The sequence below is a fragment of the Gavialis gangeticus genome, unplaced genomic scaffold (assembly GCF_001723915.1).
Source record: "Gavialis gangeticus isolate Ggan-Ray unplaced genomic scaffold, GavGan_comp1, whole genome shotgun sequence".
Lineage (NCBI taxonomy): Eukaryota > Metazoa > Chordata > Crocodylia > Gavialidae > Gavialis > Gavialis gangeticus.
In genome coordinates this window covers 65,284,266-65,302,540 of record NW_017729022.1, presented here as the reverse complement: position 1 = coordinate 65,302,540, position 18,275 = coordinate 65,284,266, and the positions used below count along the sequence as shown (strand labels likewise).

Genomic DNA, 18,275 nt, shown 5'->3' with positions numbered 1-18,275 from the left:
GAGAGAAAAGCCTTGGAACATTGTTTGTCTTGAACGAATTCTTACCAGAGCTGAATGACATGTGATTAACATTTCCCTAGGGGAAAGAGATGAGCTTGGTCCTATTCCATCAGACTATTTGTCCAGCCAGCCAGCATCCAGTCTCCTGCTGTGGCCACAACCTGGCACTTCAGAAGTAAAAGAATGATGAACAGGAATGAACCACCCTCCAGGGCAGTGCTCTACACTGGGGAGGGGGATGGTTCTGTGAAGATCAGTTTGTGCACTGCATGATGTGCACAGCTCTGTAACTCAGAGGTCAGGCTGCCAGCCTGCTGTGTGGGGACCACACCTTTCAAACAGCAGAAGCCTCCCTAGCTGGAGCCAGCATAAAGCAGCTACCATTTTGTGCTTCCACTTTGCTACAGAAGAGTACTGGCCATGTCACTTTGCTTTTTATCATTCATGGAGATTTGTTTCCTCCCAGCCTTCCTTTCTCTCCTTTGTCAGTACATCCTCTTTGGGCCACCAGAATATGGAGCTTCTCCCACTGCTCTGTTTCTTCTCCTTCCCTTAACCAATATGACTCAGTTTCCCCTCTCTGCTCTGCTTATCCATCTTTCAGGTGAGCCCAGCACTTTTGCCCATCAATAAGTACAGCATCAACAGCACCTTCTATAGCTAAAACAATTGTATTTGTATTTGTGTTTTGTGGCCGCAGCAGGGGCTACCATCCCTGCAGCTTTCACCCTGCTGCGCCTTAACACACACAGGGTCACTCATGTCACAAGTTTTGCCTGTCAGTAGCTTGTGGTGCAGTTTCCCCCAAACCCCTACACCTATCACCTTGAAACTTGGCAGGCTGTGTGGCCTCACCAGGGGCCACCACCCCTGCAGTTTTGACCCCACTGTGGTGTAACACATACACGTGACATGAGTTTTGCTTTCAAGAATTTAGGTCGTAGTTTCCCCCAATACCCTATGCTGATCTTCTTGAAGCTTTTCAGGCTTCATGCTCTCAGCAGAGGCTACCACTCCTGCAAGTTTCATCCAAATCAGACAAAAAACAACAAAGTTATAGATATTTCATTGGTTCCCCATTAGAGCCTATGGCCAGATCTATGAAGCTGCTCCAGAGCTTTTCCGGAAAGCTGAACGAAGCCAGCACCTTGATCCAGACATGCTGCTTCAGATGCCGAAGCATCTGAAGCATCTCTGGATCCGAAGCACAGTCTGAAGCCTCACACATCCCTAATGCTCAGACTTATGGCCAGCCAGTATCTGGAAAAAAGAAGCGTTATTTTGCAGGCCCTACCAAGAAAAATGGCTACTGATTTTGTTCAATTACAATTAACTCCCTTAAAAAGTATGCATATCCCCACCATGCCTTGTACTTTACCCCCAGACTTGAAAGCCACATTGCAGACACTATCATTATGACCAAAAAGAATTAGATAGACTTCTCTTTAGAAACTGCTGACCTCATTCACCAGCTGGTCTTAGAGAGACAAAGAGTGAAAGTAATGTTCTCTAATTGGTCGGGGGGAGAGAGGTATATATTTATTTCATCTTGGCTATATCCTTAACTTCCTTCACTGGGATCCACCCACTAATGTGGACCTCTGTACCATCGTGAATGTACTTCCATTAAATAGTACCAGGAAAGCAGAGAGCCATGAAATGTGGTTTCCTTACATACTTTAGTTAACTTTACTTTCTAGATCACAGTTTATCTGTCTGACATTCTTAAAGGACTGTTGCCATTGCTGTAGCATCTGAGCTCCTCAGGATCTTCAGTATGTTTATTTTCATAATAACTACATGAGATAAGGACATGCTATCATTCCCATTTTATAGATGGAGAGCTGAAATATAGTAACACTGAATGATGTGCCCAAAGGCACACAGGAAGTCTGTGGAGAGGAAAAGAGTTTTTCAGCTCTGACCTCCTGAGCACCAAGTGAGTACATAAAGCACTGAGCCATCCTTCCTCTTCTCATGACTTGACGAGCTATGAACAGAAACAACAATATAAATAAAAAATGCAAATGACATTCTTGGAATGGTTTGAAGAATTTGTGTTGAACTATTAGCTTTACTTATATGAATAATTCGTATTTCATTAATCATAAGGTGATATTAAGTGGATTCCAATGCACGTGATGTTGTCTATCCCCCATAATTATCTCTTGGCATAATTTGGAGGAACTACTTTGAAAACCCGTAGTTTGGAGGACATTTTATTCCATCTAGATTCCCACCAAGCAACTATCATTATGGTATCTGAGTGCCTTCAGCAGAAGATAGCCAAGTCTTTGGTTTTGAGCTGGCTAGGCAAGATTTTTGAGCTGTAAGCTTGATTTTGTCTATTTCTTCTGGACCTGCGTTTGGTTTAAAGTAGAGTTTTAGTAAGGTTAGATATCAGGATGGTGACATAACTGAAATCCTGGCTACATAGCAGATTCTTTCTTTGGTAAGTGAGGTGGAGCCTCACCAGAACAGACTAATCTGTCAAACATGCTCAGTATAGGCATACTTGAGTGAAAGGGGAGTTAATTCACCATAGCCTTCTGGCCCTTGACTTCTTTGATGCTACTGCCAGTGACATTTCTTTTATCATGCTGACTTTGTGATGTCAATCCTTGCCTAATCAGACCTGAGCTGAAGGCCCCTATACTCATTTTATTTAGACCATTGAATAGCTGTAAGATTTGACAGATTTTTAGTTGCTACTGACTCATTGGGCATGTCTGCACGTGCAAATGCTGCTGGATGGATTTACTCTGCAGTAATTTACTGCAGAGTAAACTCATCCTGGGCAGGCATCTACATGTGCAGGCATTTGGGAGCAGATTTGCTCCCAATAGGAGCAGCCTCAACAGGGATGCTCCCACCCTGGTCTGTCTCCTTGCAGCAGCCATGGGGAGCTCTAGGCTCTCCCTAGGTGCTAATCCAGGGGCTGGCAGGGAACAGGACCAGGAGACAGCTGTCTTCTGGAGGGAACTGGGAGATTGTTTCCTGCCTCCAGGAGCTGCCTGCTGCCAGCGTGGGCTCCAATGGCAGAGCTTGAGCTAGGACAATGTCTCCCTGCCCTGGCAGCAACGAACTCCCAGCCCCAGCTCCCTGATCAGGGGCAGGGAGCTTGGAAAAAGCTGCAGGGGAGGGGTTGGGACCTGCCCCTGCCCCACAGCTATTTCCAAGCCCGTGCCTTAGTTGCCTGATCACGGGATGGGGCTGGGAAAGAGCTTCAGGGCTGGGATCTGTCCCAGACCAGAACAGTTCCCAGCCAGCTCTGGGCTGCATGTGGAGACTTCCCTAATAGCAATTGTGGAGCTGGGGCCAAGAACTCCCTGCTGCCAGGGCAGGGGGACATTGTCCCATCCCAGGCTTCTCTACCAGACCCTGCCCCAGCAGCACGCAACTCCCAGGGGCAGGGAGCAATCTCCTGCCCCCTTCTGCCTGGCTTACTGGGAGCAAATTTGCTCCCAGTCGGCCAGCTACACATGCCTTACTGCACAGTAACGACTCTGAAGTTAATTTACTACCTGTATTTGCATTTGCAGGTAGCAAATTAACTGCAGAGTAGAGTAAATTACTGCACAGTAAGCATCTGCACATGTAGATGGTGATGTTTACTGCACAGTAATTTTCTTTACTGTGCAGTGAAGCGTCTCATGTAGCTGTGCCCATTGTCAGTTTGATCTGGTACACCAGAAGTCAAGGTCATCTTATGACAATTAATAACAATTTCTGAGCTACCAACACCCTACCACACTGTGCGCCAAGATGGAAGGTTTGACTCAATGGAAGAGACTGTCGTTGAAGAAGTCCTAATATCCCTGGGAAGGGAGCTATATGTATGCAATGACTCACCACCCATTACTGTACATTATAAAGGAGTTAGAAGGGACTGGCAAACAGTAGCCATGCACATACAGCAGTGTATGGGTACATGTGACCAGATGTCACCTGCTTCAGAGATGACTGATTATGCACAGGTTAGGTGCGTGGGCAAGAAGATAGCTGGTAACAGAGCAGGAAAATGGTGGTAGGGACGGTATAAACAATCATTTTATGTAGAAAGTGGTCTTCCTACAGCAAGAAGAGATCAGGAACTTGAGGAGTGTGGTCTATGAGAGAGCATGGATTCATGTATTGGTCCTGAGTCAAAATGAAGTTACAGAGTTAAATGAAATGTTTCAATTTATAGTAAATTCTCTGAAACAAGGAGTGACAGGGCAACTGAAACTAGTTATGAATTTGAATTAAATTTGATGAATAATTTCAGGTGAAAAGGGAGTAAAGAATGTTTTTAAATGTCCCAGGATTTCTTTCTACATTTTTTAATGAAATATTTCATTTTGGATATGCTGAATCATTTCATTCCACCATTTTCTAAGTGAAACTTTAGGAATGAAAATGTTTTAAATTTAGAAATTGTTCTAAAATTAAGAAAAAAAACTTATCAAAAGGGGTCAAAGAACCACCACAAGAAAGAGCATGTTTCATTCTGAAGTGGCTGAAGTGTTTTGGGTTGTCCCAAAATGAATATTTTTAGTTTCTATGTTGAACCCCGCCCCCAGCCCCCCCAAAAAATCTGTTTCACTTTGATCTAAATCAGTATTTTTCCCAAGTTTTATGTTTGCCTACCAAAATAAAAGAAGCATTTGTCACCCAACATTTGTCTATGAATAATTGTAAGCCATTGAATGTTTTTTAGACTTATTCTTAGTCCTTAATCAAAACTAACTGCATTCCTAACAGCTGCAGTGTCTCTGGGTGGCAAGAGTTTGTTATATCTCAGAAAGAGATGACAAGAAATTAGTGACAGAAAACCTCTATTTAGTTAATGAATCAACCCAGCTCTCTCTAAAAGAAAACAGTAAAACATTAGAAGGGAAAAACTGTGCTTTGAAAAAAACTCATGAATTTACAGGCTGTACAATAACAGGAATCATAGCACTCTCTCTCTCTGTCTCTCTCTCTGTCACACACACACACACACATGCACGTACACGTGCACGTGGACACACACACTCTCTCACCACATGCACATACAGGCTTGCCTCCTGTAGGAAGGATGAGACTTCCTGGTTTGGAGTGCCCAAGAACTTCGTGTAAAAAGGACTTTCAATAAGCACTAGATCCCACCTCCTCTGTAGTCCGTACCCCTCCCTCTACTGTCTCTGACACTGACTTTGAAGGAGGAGTGAGCCAATTATCTGTGAGTCCTACAGAAAGAAAACCTGCAACTTAACAGCTACTGAGGGAGAGGGAGAGAGAGGCAGGGAGGAAGAATCAATAGAGAAATTATAAAATATAAAGGAAAAGAAAAGCCCCTTCTGGATGGGAAAGAGAACACTTTTAAAAGAAATCTCAGATCAGGGAAAAGAATCTATTCATTTTTTCTGTCTGGCTTTTTTTGTATTGCAGGAGTGAGAGGTGCACTTTCAAATCTGCTGTCTTAAGAAATTTTCAAGCCTGCCTTTTTACTGTGAATTACTCCCCTTTATCTATTATTTTGAGGTTATGTAAAAACAGTATGGGTCGGCTCAATGTACTCACTAGCCTCGAGGGCTAGACGTTGCACCCAAGGTCCCTTTCACCCCAACAAGTCTATGAATTGCAAGTTGCAAGAAAAGCAAGTGGGAGTAGGAGACAGCTTTTTTCCTTAGCATGAACTGAGACTGTCAGGAGAAGAGCACATCTCATCAGAGGGGGAAAGCTGCTGTGGCTCTATAACCTGACTTTGGATCATGTCAGTCTTCTGATCCAGTAAATATCCTCCAGGGGACCATCCCCTGGAGCACTCCCTCCAGTCCTTCTCCCTCCACCTAGGGTGTTAAAGTGATGCTGAAAAACTGAGCCCAGCTCAGCCACTTGGGATCTGGAGAACAGCAGCTCTTTCCAGCAGCAGCAACAGCTTCTGATAAAAAATCATCCAGACAGCTGCAGGAACTGCACTACAATTCAGGACTTTTCCTCCAAAGAAAGAAAGGTAAGGGAGTGACAGCGAACCTGACATTAATGTAGCCGGGAGACAAACACATTACAGAAATTAATAGTAGTGTGCATGAAAATGAAAGGGAATCCAGGACTTTTCTAACTATTGCCGGGTCTGTTATACACAGCTTGCTTTGCTTCTTTTCAGCTAGATGCAGTAGACCATTTAGGGCTACTAAACAGAGAGGGAGAGGTACACTGGCTGGTTACTATGTACAGTGACACATTGGAGTATGGTTAATGGATAGTCAGGAGAGGGGAACATACCCAAATCGTCATTCGGGTGTTGAAAACCAAAATGTAAATGCTCTGCGGGGCAAGTTTAGATGCAGGTTTACTATCTACATTCTGTTTCTCTGATCTAGTGCAGAAGTTCAGCTTGTTCAATGCCTCGCTGGAATTTAAGTTAAATCTCTGGCACTGCAGGAATGCACTTCCTGGCTTCAATTTGCAAAAAGTAGCCTAGCTCAATATTAGGGCAAGGTGGTGGGAGTCAGGAGACCTGGTATTTGATCCTCACCCTGTCACTGGCTCACTCTTAGATATCAGGAGTGTCCTTTAATCACTGCTTGCCTCAGTTTCCTCCTCTGTGTAAGGGGGGTAATTTTAATTACCTACCTTTGCCAAACGGTTTGAACCCTGGGCTGGAAAGGCCTATGGAAGTGCAAGTCATATATAGTGTTTTGTTATCCCTAAGTCAGTCCACAGAGCTAAAGGTACAGCTGGGACCTAATCTATTCTTAAACCTTTAATAAACTTGAAGGGAGGATGTAGATTAAAACCAGCTGGTGGTTGTTTATTTGTTCCTCTCATTCCCTTCTGATTGATTTTATTTTTTTTAGTCCGTGCCCATGTGGTCCCTTTCTATTTCCCCTTTCCTGCCTTTAATCTTTCCCAATGCTGGACTCCTCTGCGTCCCCAGGGGGCTTGAATTTGGTCTCTTTCTAAGGGTGGGAGAGGAAAATGGTTTGCTTTACTGTGGTGGTACAAAGAGGGAGCCTGCATGGGGCCTGAAAGGCAAATGCATACTCCTGGTACTGCAGCACCCTACAAGTCAGACTTACAATGGAGGCAATTAGATAAATGGTGGTTACAGGCATCAAAGGGCTGAAAGACGCTAGTGTGCAATTGACAAAATGCAGGCAGGAAAGCGCGGGAGGCTCTTCAATGAGTAACCACAAGGAAACCAAAAGATTGCAGTTTAAATGAATAAAATCTGACTGTGTTAGGGAAGATCTGCCTGCAGCTACTTCTTCCTCTGACCCTAAGGGCACAGCCATGCCTCAGGCAAAGCCTTATGAATGGGATGTACCTCTCTGCGTGCACATGCAATGCGGTTTTGTCTTGCTCAGGAGGGGAGGCACCGTAGTCTAGGGATTAGAGTTAGGATGGGGGGTGAGAAAATCAGGAGATCAGGTCTTGTACCCAGCCTTGATTTGTCTGACCTTGGAGAAGCCCTTGAACCTCTCTGTGCCTTTGTCTCCCCATCCATAAATGAGAGATGAAGATAATACTTTCCTCTCGCTCTGAAGGAGGAATTTATTTAAGAGCTTTGAAAACTTCAGTATTATTGAAATGCAAAGGATGTTGTTGTCATTAATTTATTCTTTCTTTCATGCCCAGGGAAGGGGGGAAATGGAGCTCCTCCTGCATGTTTGGATAGAAATAAAAAGTGGACAGTATATGAGGCATTTCCCAGTAGCATACTGCTACCATGCTTTATCTAGTTCGTTAACTGACCTAAGCTAATAGGGTTTTCCCTGGTTCCCAAGACACAGTGCTCTGTGGATTATTAGCCTTGACAGCTAGGAATTTTTCCTTCATATTCATCCTAAAACGTATACTGCATACAGCTGCAGCAGAAATCCGCCTGGGTGAGCGGGACGGATAATAGATTGATTTCAGTGAAGAAAGCTGAGCTGGTCCAATTTCAAGAGGGAAAGGTGATAGGAATGGATTATCCAGTACCAGCTCCAGGCATCCACTTAGAGGAGATGCAAGAAGAGAAGCTGCTACCATTGCCACACATGTCACTACTGCCACCCAGGGCAGAGACCCTGGTAGTTTAGTCTCTGGGTTATCAATGAAGTGACACTTCCCAAACAGAGCTGTATTAAAAACCAGTGCATCAAAGACAAAACTGAAGTGTTTTTTTTTTCCCCAACTGGATCCAAACCTAAACAATCCTCTTTCAACCAGGTCACTTGTTTGCTTTTGGCCTTTAGTTCATCTTGAAGAGCAGAAGTCCGTTCTTAACTCTCCAGAAGGGTTCATATTTTCAGTGTTCAGCATCCCAATCAGGGCCAGATTTTTCAAATGTTTAGTATGCAAAATGAATACAACCTGCAGAGTTCATTTGGAAATCTGGCCCTACGTATTTCCTATGAAAATCAGCTTAGGAGTGTCTGTCTCACCACTATTCTTTCCCTATATCCCCTCACGGTGGATCATCCCTGGTCAGCAGCCTAAGTTTTTTTCACGATATGGTTGGTTACATTCAGGTGGTCACACACTTCAGCCACTTCAAAGGTACTAGCTAAAAAGACCATTCCCTCCACGTGCTCCAAGACAGAAGAGGTGATTCATATGCATGTGCATTGTCGGGTGACTGTATTGTGAAACATGACCCTCCTACCAGTTAAGATGAGACATTCACCTGCCTGTTTTTCATGATGGGCAGAATATTTTTGATTCAGTCAGCGCACTTGGTCGCCTCTCAGAAAATATTATCACTTGCATTAAGTTGTCTTCCAGAGGCAGACTGATGATCAGGCCTCCTCTGCTGGGTACCATAAAAAAACCCCTTGAGATTCTCGTATTTAAAAAAACACAGCTGTCTTCTACAGCATTCACTCCAACTGCTCTCGTGCCACTATGATGCGATATCGGGCCAAATCCTCGTGTAAACCAGCATGGCTCCATTCAAATCATCACAGCTACGCCACTTGAAAGAGTCAAGAATTTGGTATTTCTTAGAGCACTGGATCCTTTCTGTAGCATAAAATCAATGTTTTCTATACAGCTCACCTGGAAAAAATCAACTCCCTTGCTTTTTACCTAATAAGCACAGTGCAAAGAATGAAGGGGGAATAAAACTTCTTCCTTGGTCTCTCCATCTCTCCACCTGGCATACAGACCCTAGAGCCTGCCCATCTGTGCACAAGGGCGAGTACAGAGGGCCAGTGAACGTGACTGGGCATAGGTGTTACTGAGGAAAATCAGTGGCTTGGCACTGATGTGCTCCAAAGGTACAACCTGCTCCAAATTACATCCTGAGAATCCAGTCCAAACGTCAGGCCCTATCCTGCCCATCTGCCCTAGCAGACCTTCATACAGACTGGATTGGGCCCCTGCTATATTTGTACAACGACGTGTTCCAAGTGTCCAGCCTGAGTAATTTAAACTGTCATCCCCTCCACGTTTAATTTAGATGGTAACTCCTTTGGGGCAAGCGCTACATTTTTTTTCAGCGCTGCACATAGGGCTGAACATGCTGTCAATGATCAGTAAATAATAGTAATAATAAACAGGAAAGTTCTGTTGTCGCCTTTGGCTACAGCACAAAGCTGGTTAAGGATGCTGGCTTAGATTTTTTAGAGGTTTCTTTATTTAGCACTGGCTATTTCTTTGCTTCTGCTTTGGTTCTTCACAACACAAAGCAAAGTAAAAGATTTGCATTGTTTTCCCTTGAGATAATATCCATTACATAAAGGCGGGAGAGGGGAAAAAAAAAAAAAATCACACGAAGCAAAAGGCAGAATCCCGATGTAAATCCAAACATTATTGCTCATTTTATATAAATATTTAAAACCCACCATCCAATAAACAGTATTCAATTAAACAAACAGCACAGCAGGGACCTGGTTTTGCCTTTGTAAATTTATAGAACCAAAACAACCCCTATCTGAGTGTGTGTCCGCCACTACAACAACTAGTTTTTCACAATGGGACTGTATTTTTCTTTTCTGTCCGCGGAGTGTTTGATCCTGACAGATCAAAAATGTCTGTGGAATCCTGATTTTTCTCTCAGAGTTTCCTGCGTCTTTATGTTCTGCCCCTGTATAATCTCCAGGGTCTCTAGACTCACTTGAGTGGTCATTGTCTAGAAATCTTGTCTTTGGTTAGAAAAGAATGCTAACCTCTCCCTCCTTCCCTGCCCCTGCCTGTCTTCAGTTGCTCAGTTCAATCAAGGATTGCCTGAACTCAGATGTCCATGGGTATGTAAAGAGTGATGCAAGCACAAAACATAAAACTCGCCTTTCTGCTGTTTCTTCCACTGACCATCTTACTGCGAATGATGCAGTGGTGATGGTTTGGTGGTAGGAATCCAGAACAGTGAAGGTTACAAATGGTGGGCAATAACCTACTTCCACAATTAGAAAAAGATGATTTGGTAGCTATAACCTAGAACTTGGCTTCTTCTGGGTCAGTTTTGTCTGTGATTCTCTTTGATAACATTTTAGGACCCCTGGGGCCAGATTTTTAAAGGCTGAACATCCAAGGATTTCAAAATCTGAGCATTGTACTCTAGTCTCTGATTCATCTTAGAAAGGGATTATAGTGAGCACGTCCTGTTTAAGTACCTAAACTATGTGGCCAGATCAAATGGGAGCTGTGAGGCTGTTGAACACTTCTGAAAACCTGAATACTTCATTTAGAAATCTAAATGAGAGCTCCTCTCTTTTCAAAAATCTGGTAACTGTTATATGACCAAAAAAATAAAAATAAAAGAGGAGTCCTGGCTAAAGCCAAGCTAATAAAGCTAGTCCTTCATGTTTAAACAAAATGACAAATTGAAATTCAAGACATTATTTTCAAATGTAAATGTCTTCATTTTGATGAGGTTTAAGAAAAATTTCTGGAAGTCATGTGGAGATAGCAAAGCTATTCCCACTTCTGTAATTTCCTTACTGACAACTGATCTGCTGAGAAGAACCAGACTTTCTCTCTTACAGCAAAGAGCCATTTAAAGTGCATGAGATTTTTCCTCATATTTATCCTAACCCCTCCTGTTTCTGTTTTGTCTGTTCCAGCACCAAGCAATGATGAAGACTGTGTCCAGTGGGAATTGCACCCTCAATGTGCCAGCCAAGAACTCCTACCGCATGGTTGTGCTGGGAGCTTCCAGGGTGGGGAAGAGCTCCATTGTCTCACGCTTTCTCACCGGCCGGTTTGAGGACCAGTACACTCCCACCATTGAGGATTTTCATCGCAAGGTTTACAACATCCGGGGAGACATGTACCAGCTGGACATCCTGGACACATCTGGGAATCACCCTTTCCCTGCAATGAGGAGGCTGTCCATACTGACAGGTGAGACAGGTGCAGCCCATAGCAGAGTAAAGAAAGTGGTGGGTCAAGGATCCCAGCTGCTTATCTCTATTTGAAAACTGTAGCCTGGACACAACTCTTTCTGAAGAGCCTGCTAGTCTAGATGTTAAATGAAAAAATGAGAACTATCTATTGGGAATGCTGGATAATTGGAGGGACCTAATGTTAAAGGTCCAAGATATGCCTTTTCCCCTATGGCTTTTCCTAGCTGGAACACTTCAGCTATCACCAGAAAGGGTATGAACTGCACAGGAAGCAACTCAGAAAAGTTCCAAAATTTGAGTTTCTAAGCCTACTTTCTTTCCTGACTCTCCCCAGATATTTTTCTGTAGCCACAAGCAATGAAAAGCAAGTAAAAAGTATACATTGAAGGAATTTTGTAAAGTGGTTTAAAAGGATTCCTTGATTTTCCACCATTAGAAATTCCAATTAAAAAAAAGAACTCCCTAAAGTTGTACCCACTCTTATGATTTCTCCTTATTCTGTGATCACCCAAATAAACAAAAGCACACCAGAGAAAAATTGAGGTCTGGTTTTAAAAGTACAACTTCTTCAACAGTCCCTGTTAAGATCAGTAGGAGCTGTGGTGCATTTGTCACTACTAAAAATCAGGGTGTGAACAGAGCCAAAGTTTGTCACCAGCTTGATTTCATGGCCCACCAGTTATCCAATGATGTTCTGAGGTGATACTTAATATTCCTGGGTAACACGAACCGAATTCTCAACCTGAAGGTGCCAGGATGTGGGTATTCACTGGGATCCAGAAAATCTTTCCTCGGAGAGCTCCAGGGTACTTCACTTAACAGATGGTTTTGTTAGCATCATTTTATATATGTATAGGGTGACCATGGGCATTTATAGATGTGCTCTGGGAGGGGTGGGGGGGCAGCGCTTTAATTAGCACAGCTCCGAGCGCATCCCGTGTATCAGCATCCCCACGTTGAAAAATGGCAGCTGTGCGTTTGAATGAAAGCTCACCAAACGAGCTTTAGTTAAAGTGCCCCCACCACCATTTTTCAGCAAAGGGACACTGATACACATGATGTGGGAGTCTGCTGGAGCGCGGTAATTACCACACTCCAGCAGACTCAATTAATCAAGTCAAGAGGGAGGGCAGTGTCCCAGATTTCCCAGATGATGTCCTAGATTTCTGTGATTTCCATATGGTCAGCCTATATATGTATAAGAAAAAATCTCTTAGCGTTGTCATTTGGTTATTTTGGTCTTCCACTTTTCCTGAGCGTATAACATGGTAGCAGAGCACTGAGCTGCTTCTGTTCTGCTCAGAGGGTTAGGGCTACTAGTTTTCTGCTCTTAAAAAATTACCACACAATAGCAAATAAAGAGGAAAGACAAAAATATCATAGTAAAATTAAGACAGAGGCTTGTTTACAAACAGGATACAAATGAGCAACACCAATGGGTGAAATGCATCTTTAGGAACACACAACAGGATAAAACTGAGGTCATACTGCACCTCTAATACCTCTATATGGCTGGGCTAACAATGGGAAAGGTGAGTCAGAAGGTGATGTGAAATGAGTGTGTTTTAGAGAATTAATCAGATCAAAGGAAAAACAATGGCAAAGAGAAAACTCATGGTGGGAGGAAGATGCCCACTTTTTTAAAAATAGACTGCTCCAAGGTGAGTTCTAAAAAACAACGCCTCTGGTTTTCTCTTTTCATTGCAGGGGATGTTTTCATCTTGGTCTTCAGTTTGGACAACAGGGAATCTTTTGATGAGGTCAAGAGGCTCCAGAAACAGATCCTTGAAGTCAAATCCTGCCTGAAAAACAAGACCAAGGAGTCAGCTGATCTGCCCATGGTCATCTGTGGCAACAAGAATGACCACAGTGAAATCTACCGGAAAGTGCGCTCAGATGAAGGGGAGGACCTTGTGTCTAGTGATGAGAACTGTGCTTACTTTGAAGTCTCAGCCAAGAAGAACACTAATGTGGATGAAATGTTCTATGTCCTCTTTAGCATGGCCAAGCTACCTCATGAGATGAGTCCTGCCCTCCACAGGAAAATTTCCATCCAGTATGGGGATGCCTTCCAGCAAAAATCCTTCAGGATGCGCCGGGTCAAAGAGATGGATGCCTATGGCATGATCTCTCCATTTGCTCGCCGACCCAGTGTCAACAGTGACCTGAAATACATCAAATCAAAAGTCCTTAGGGAAGGACAGGCCAGAGAGAGGGAAAAATGCAGTATCCAGTGAAGGGGACTCACTGTTTGGGGCAAAGACTACATGTATTTGCAGTGCCTTATTTAAAAAAAAAGTTCGAAAAACTCAAGAATGGGCTCTTGGGACACACACCTCTTGGGGGACATGTACCACAGAGGTGAGGACAGCTCTTCTTGGAAACTCTACAACATCACTAATGTAAATAGTAACTTTCAAGCTAGTCTTGTAAATAGTTAAAGAAACCATATGTCTGAGATACGGCTAGTTTTTCCAGTTTTGTAATTTAAGTTCCCTTTGTCTTTTTCTTGTCTGAAGAATGCAGACTCGTAAAGAAGATTCAACCGTATTCCTGCCCAGGAAATAGGTTACCCATCCACAAAAAGTATTAGGTATATATAATTTAAAGTAACAACCCAACATACAGCCTTTGCTGTGAGAGAAAGATGGGTGTGTGCTTTCTTTTCAGAGCACTCTTCAAAAACAAGACTTACAATTTAATCACCTGCCTTTGCTCCAAGAGCAAGGGTATTAGCAAAGGTTTCCCAGGCTGAGAGAGTATTCTATATGTGGATGTGTGATTCTACCTTGCTGTTGAGAGGACCTCTGGTTTGGGGAAGCTTAGAAGCTAGGGATGTGATTTTGCTGCGGCAATATTACTTCCTAATAGTCATCAAAACAAACATCCTTTTGTATTATAGCTTCAGTTTTGTTTTGTTCCCCCCGTCCAAGCAAAAGCAGATGGCAATTGTGCTTTTCAAATTAAAGCGGTATCTACTGCTATGTTCTAGAACTGCCAAGTGATTTTCAGTTGTAAAGTTGCATAATATGTACAGTAATTGAAAGTGAAATTGTTGTACTGTAAAGCCAGCACATCTGACTGCTTTGCTCACCTCACGTATTATTGTTTCTTGAAACAGCACAGACCTGTCACATAGACTCTGAATACTTTTGTATAAACAGCAGCTGTGTCCTACCTACTTACAACTGCAACAGTTCCTTCCATCTGTCTTTCACAATACAGATGGACCAGATGTGAATTTTGGTTTGAAGACAGAGTTTGGACCTTCTTCCCCCAAAATTCATGAGCGATTGGATATTGGGCATTGATTTGGGACCAGCTCTACCTAGACCCATCTTTTCAATTATTTCTTCTTTTAAAACACATCCAGCCCTCCAATTCAGAGTTTTCCTTTTTAGTCAGTAATGTTTGCCTCTGAGCAGAGGGTAGACACAGGCCTATGCAGAATTCATGTACTTGGGCACATCTACAGGAGTTGTTTACTGTGGAGTAGACTAATTAGCGCTACAGTAAACATTGTGTGTCTACACATGCAGCCCTATTAGGCTGGAGTAAAAGCAGGAGGGTAGTATTTGTAAATCCAAGTACTATCCTGATGTGGAGTTCTTTACTCCACAGCAGCACACATGTGGACACTGTCCCGGCTGGCTGGAGCACAAGGTTACTTCATTGCAGGGGCTGCCTGCCAACTAGCCCTGCAATGGAGCACCCTTGTACCCCAGCCAGCCTCTCTACAGCATGTTGAGCTGGGGAGAGCAGCCCCAGGCTGGCCCCACAAGGCCTCCTATTAGCCGGGGCTGCTCTGACCTGGCTCAACATGCTACAGTCTGAGACGCACGTGTAAATGCAGTGCCTGGGAGCAATAAACTCCAGTGCAATAAGCATCGAAGTTTATTATATCACATTAATATGCACATGCCCCCCTTACATCCTTGAGAGCATACATGTTGTGCTGGCTCTCGTGTCCAGGAACTCATTTCATCTGCTGTGATTCACTTAGGGTGGAATCATTCTTTTATCTTCCTCTCATGCCCCTGTCCTCTAGCTGACTCCCTGCCCTTTCTGCTTCAGCATCTCTTGCTTGTTGTGCTGGGACCATGTGTGCACTCAAATAGCCAAATATATTTATTCCCTGAGATACATGCGTGCCACTCCCATTGACATAAATGGGAACAGTGTGTACACAACAGTGGGCAGAATGTAATCCTAAACCTGTAAGTAGCTACAGAGCACAAATTCTTCCCATGAGTGTGTTCTATATACCTCATACCACCCCTCATATGGTCTAACCTTCCCCATCCTGTCTTGCTGAGCTAGTTCGCAGCTCCAGCCAAACTACATTTTGTAACCTGACAGATGACAAAGAATGATCAGCATTTCCTAGAAATAGCTTCTGAAAGCCAAAGTCCCACCTTTACCTGCCCATCCCATCCCTGTTTTGTACTGTACTATGGTAAAATACACAATTGTTGGACTCTTGGTGCCATGGTAACTACCTGTATTCCTATGTCTTTCACCCTCTATAAATATGTATATGGTTCGTGATTAAACCTGATTTATTTATTAGCTGTGTCCGGGCTGTTTTTGCTTTCTGCAGGAATAGATAAGCTTTTTTTTTCATGTAAGGAGTCAGGTGGGTCTGTTGAGATTTTGGATTCTGTTTGCAAATGGGAGGATAAATTTGGAGGAGTTCCTGTGCCCCCTTCAAACTTCAAGGGGTTAATACTGATCTGATGGGAATGGAGCACTTCATTTCCTCCCAAAAGAACCCATTTTGTATGCGCCTGACAGGACTCTGAGGATCCCCCGTATCTGGCAGCCCAGATTGTCTGGGTCATGGCAAGCTTCACTGCTGTGCTACAAGCCAAAGGCCAAATATCTCCTGCCGAACACTAGTGAAAACAAGCACTACTCTCCTCACAATGCCTCAGTGTGGGAAGACAACTTCTCTCTCTTCCCCTCCTTCACTTGAGGCTTGGCTTTGATGTGGTCTACGTGAAGAATAATGGCTGTTTTCTACATTCCCTCCAGCTCACTGTCGGCGCTTGTCACCCCTGCATAAAACCAGGACTGTTATTGATGAGCATTACTGAAGTTTTGCTTTCTAGTGGGTAGGAGAAAAATCAGGGGCAAGTCTCAGATCTGTAGTGGGGGGCAGGCTGCTGACAGAGGAGATGGAAACAAGCATTAAAATCCCCCAGGCCTGGGTTTAACAGAAACCCTGAGACAGCCGGTGAGCCTGAGGAGTTTGCTTTTGCTGAGATTACTTTGTCCATTCCTATAACAACAGGGTGTTCCTGGATGACTTTTCCAGCTTTGGTCCCTCCATGAATCTCTCTCCTTTAGGCCATGCTGAGTTATTCAGGATTTAAAGGATAAGGGGGAGAGAAGGATATATGAACAGTAAGTGTTGTGCAGCCTGGGTAACCCACCAGTTTACCCCTGCGCTTCCTCTCCTTTCTCCACAAGGAGCAGAAATCAAATTAACTTCTCTCCCTGTGGTCAGATGGGGCATGAAAAAGATCCCCTTAGAGCTCCTAATAAATCCAAAGGTAGAATGTCCTGCAGTGGAAAGAAGGGCTGACCCTTTGGCTCTTGGGAGGGGAACTGGCAAAGAAGGTAGAAAAATGAAGAATTGGGAATCTCAGTGAATAAGAGGAAGGTATGTGAGAGAGCTGTACCAGGCAGCACTTTCGGAAGCACATTGGTGCCCAGAGAAGAATATAGTGGCAGAGATATCCCAAACCGGCTGGTGGCTGGTTATTACCTGCTTCCATTCTCTGCTCACCACCTTTCTCAACCAGCTCACCCATTAGGAGACACAGGAGTATGAAATAGGCACAAGGGTCATTATGCTGTTTACAGAACATTAAAAAAAAATTAAAATGAAGGGGTTTTTTCTGCCCAAGGTGCTACTGCAATGATCTTCTGTCCTGTCCTTCTCCTGACTACACCACCACAGCTTTTGATAACCCCCACCTTCTAACCTTTGGTAGCTCCCTCTTGGGTACTGGATAATGTTCAGCTCCTACACTTGCCTTCCTAAGCTTAGATGTTTGGAAGGTGTTCCAATGTGTTACATAAGGACAATAGCCCTTCTCCTTATGATGACCTTCTCCCACACCTGCCTGCTTAACTTCCTCCATTCCCCTCTTCCCCTTCCCTCTTCCCCCCAGGCTTAGCATGACCTCCACCATATCTCCCATTCAAAACTTTCTTGTGGGTCCCATTGCTCCCATTAGGAAACTCTAAGCCACGTTGCCCTCCCCATCCTCCTGAAAGGAAGCAACAAATGAGAGAGGAGGAATCTGGAGACAAACATCAATAAAAGCCAGCAGGAGACAGGCATGTACAGATGAATGTGAATAAGCATTTATTCTTATTATAGTAATCCTCACCCTCCTTTTGTATCCACCTCCCTTTCTTTTTTCCATGGCTGGCTAGTTGTTGCTTAAAACTGGATTATGAGGTTCCTCAGGGGAGGACTGGTGCCCTTTATGTTTATGAAAGCAGTTCTTACCAGTAGCATTATCATTGATTTGTTAGTAATCATATATTTAATTAGTACTGCTTCCAGAAATTCTTGCGACTCTAACCATGATTGGGGCTCCATGGTGTTGCTGTATGCAGCAACAAAGTCTCTGGTCCAGGGAGTTTACAATTTAAACAGCACACTCCAGGCATACTTAGAAATAATGATGAAGTGGTAATTAACCAAGCTGATCAAAAAAAATCACCAAGAGGACTGACAGGAAATCATGATGGAAGGGGATACGTAGGTGGGAGACTTGTTTTGGTATTTAATTTCAGGCCTTGGACTATCCTATCTGTGACTGGGCCTATTCCTTCTCAAGAAGTCATCGCAGCACTGGTGCACTCATTCCTCATCCCCACCTACAGTAGGGAAAATCTGTTGTAGGACGGAGACTTTCTAGTTCCTCCGGCATTCAGACAACAGAGCCAGTCCCAGGTAAG

The 18,275-nt window shown here is 43.7% G+C and overlaps 1 protein-coding gene across 1 annotated transcript; it reads left to right on the top strand.

Annotated features, from left to right (window-relative positions):
• The first annotated feature begins 5,198 nt into the window (after window positions 1–5,198).
• RASD2 (RASD family member 2) lies at window positions 5,199–14,830 on the top strand. Its single transcript, XM_019515308.1, has 3 exons — window positions 5,199–5,977; window positions 11,016–11,295; window positions 13,005–14,830. The coding sequence occupies exons 2-3, from the start codon at window positions 11,025–11,027 to the stop codon at window positions 13,532–13,534; spliced, it is 801 nt and encodes a 266-aa protein (XP_019370853.1). The 5' UTR covers window positions 5,199–5,977; window positions 11,016–11,024; the 3' UTR covers window positions 13,535–14,830.
• Window positions 14,831–18,275: the final 3,445 nt, after the last annotated feature.

What these genes read in the sequence shown, in the direction of transcription:
- RASD2 (XM_019515308.1), top strand. Translation starts at nt 11,025, where the DNA reads ATGATGAAGACTGTGTCCAGTGGGAATTGCACCCTCAATGTGCCAGCC. An exon ending in GAGGCTGTCCATACTGACAG is followed by an intron (nt 11,296 to 13,004) that starts GTGAGACAGGTG and finishes TTTTCATTGCAG; the next exon opens with GGGATGTTTTCATCTTGGTC.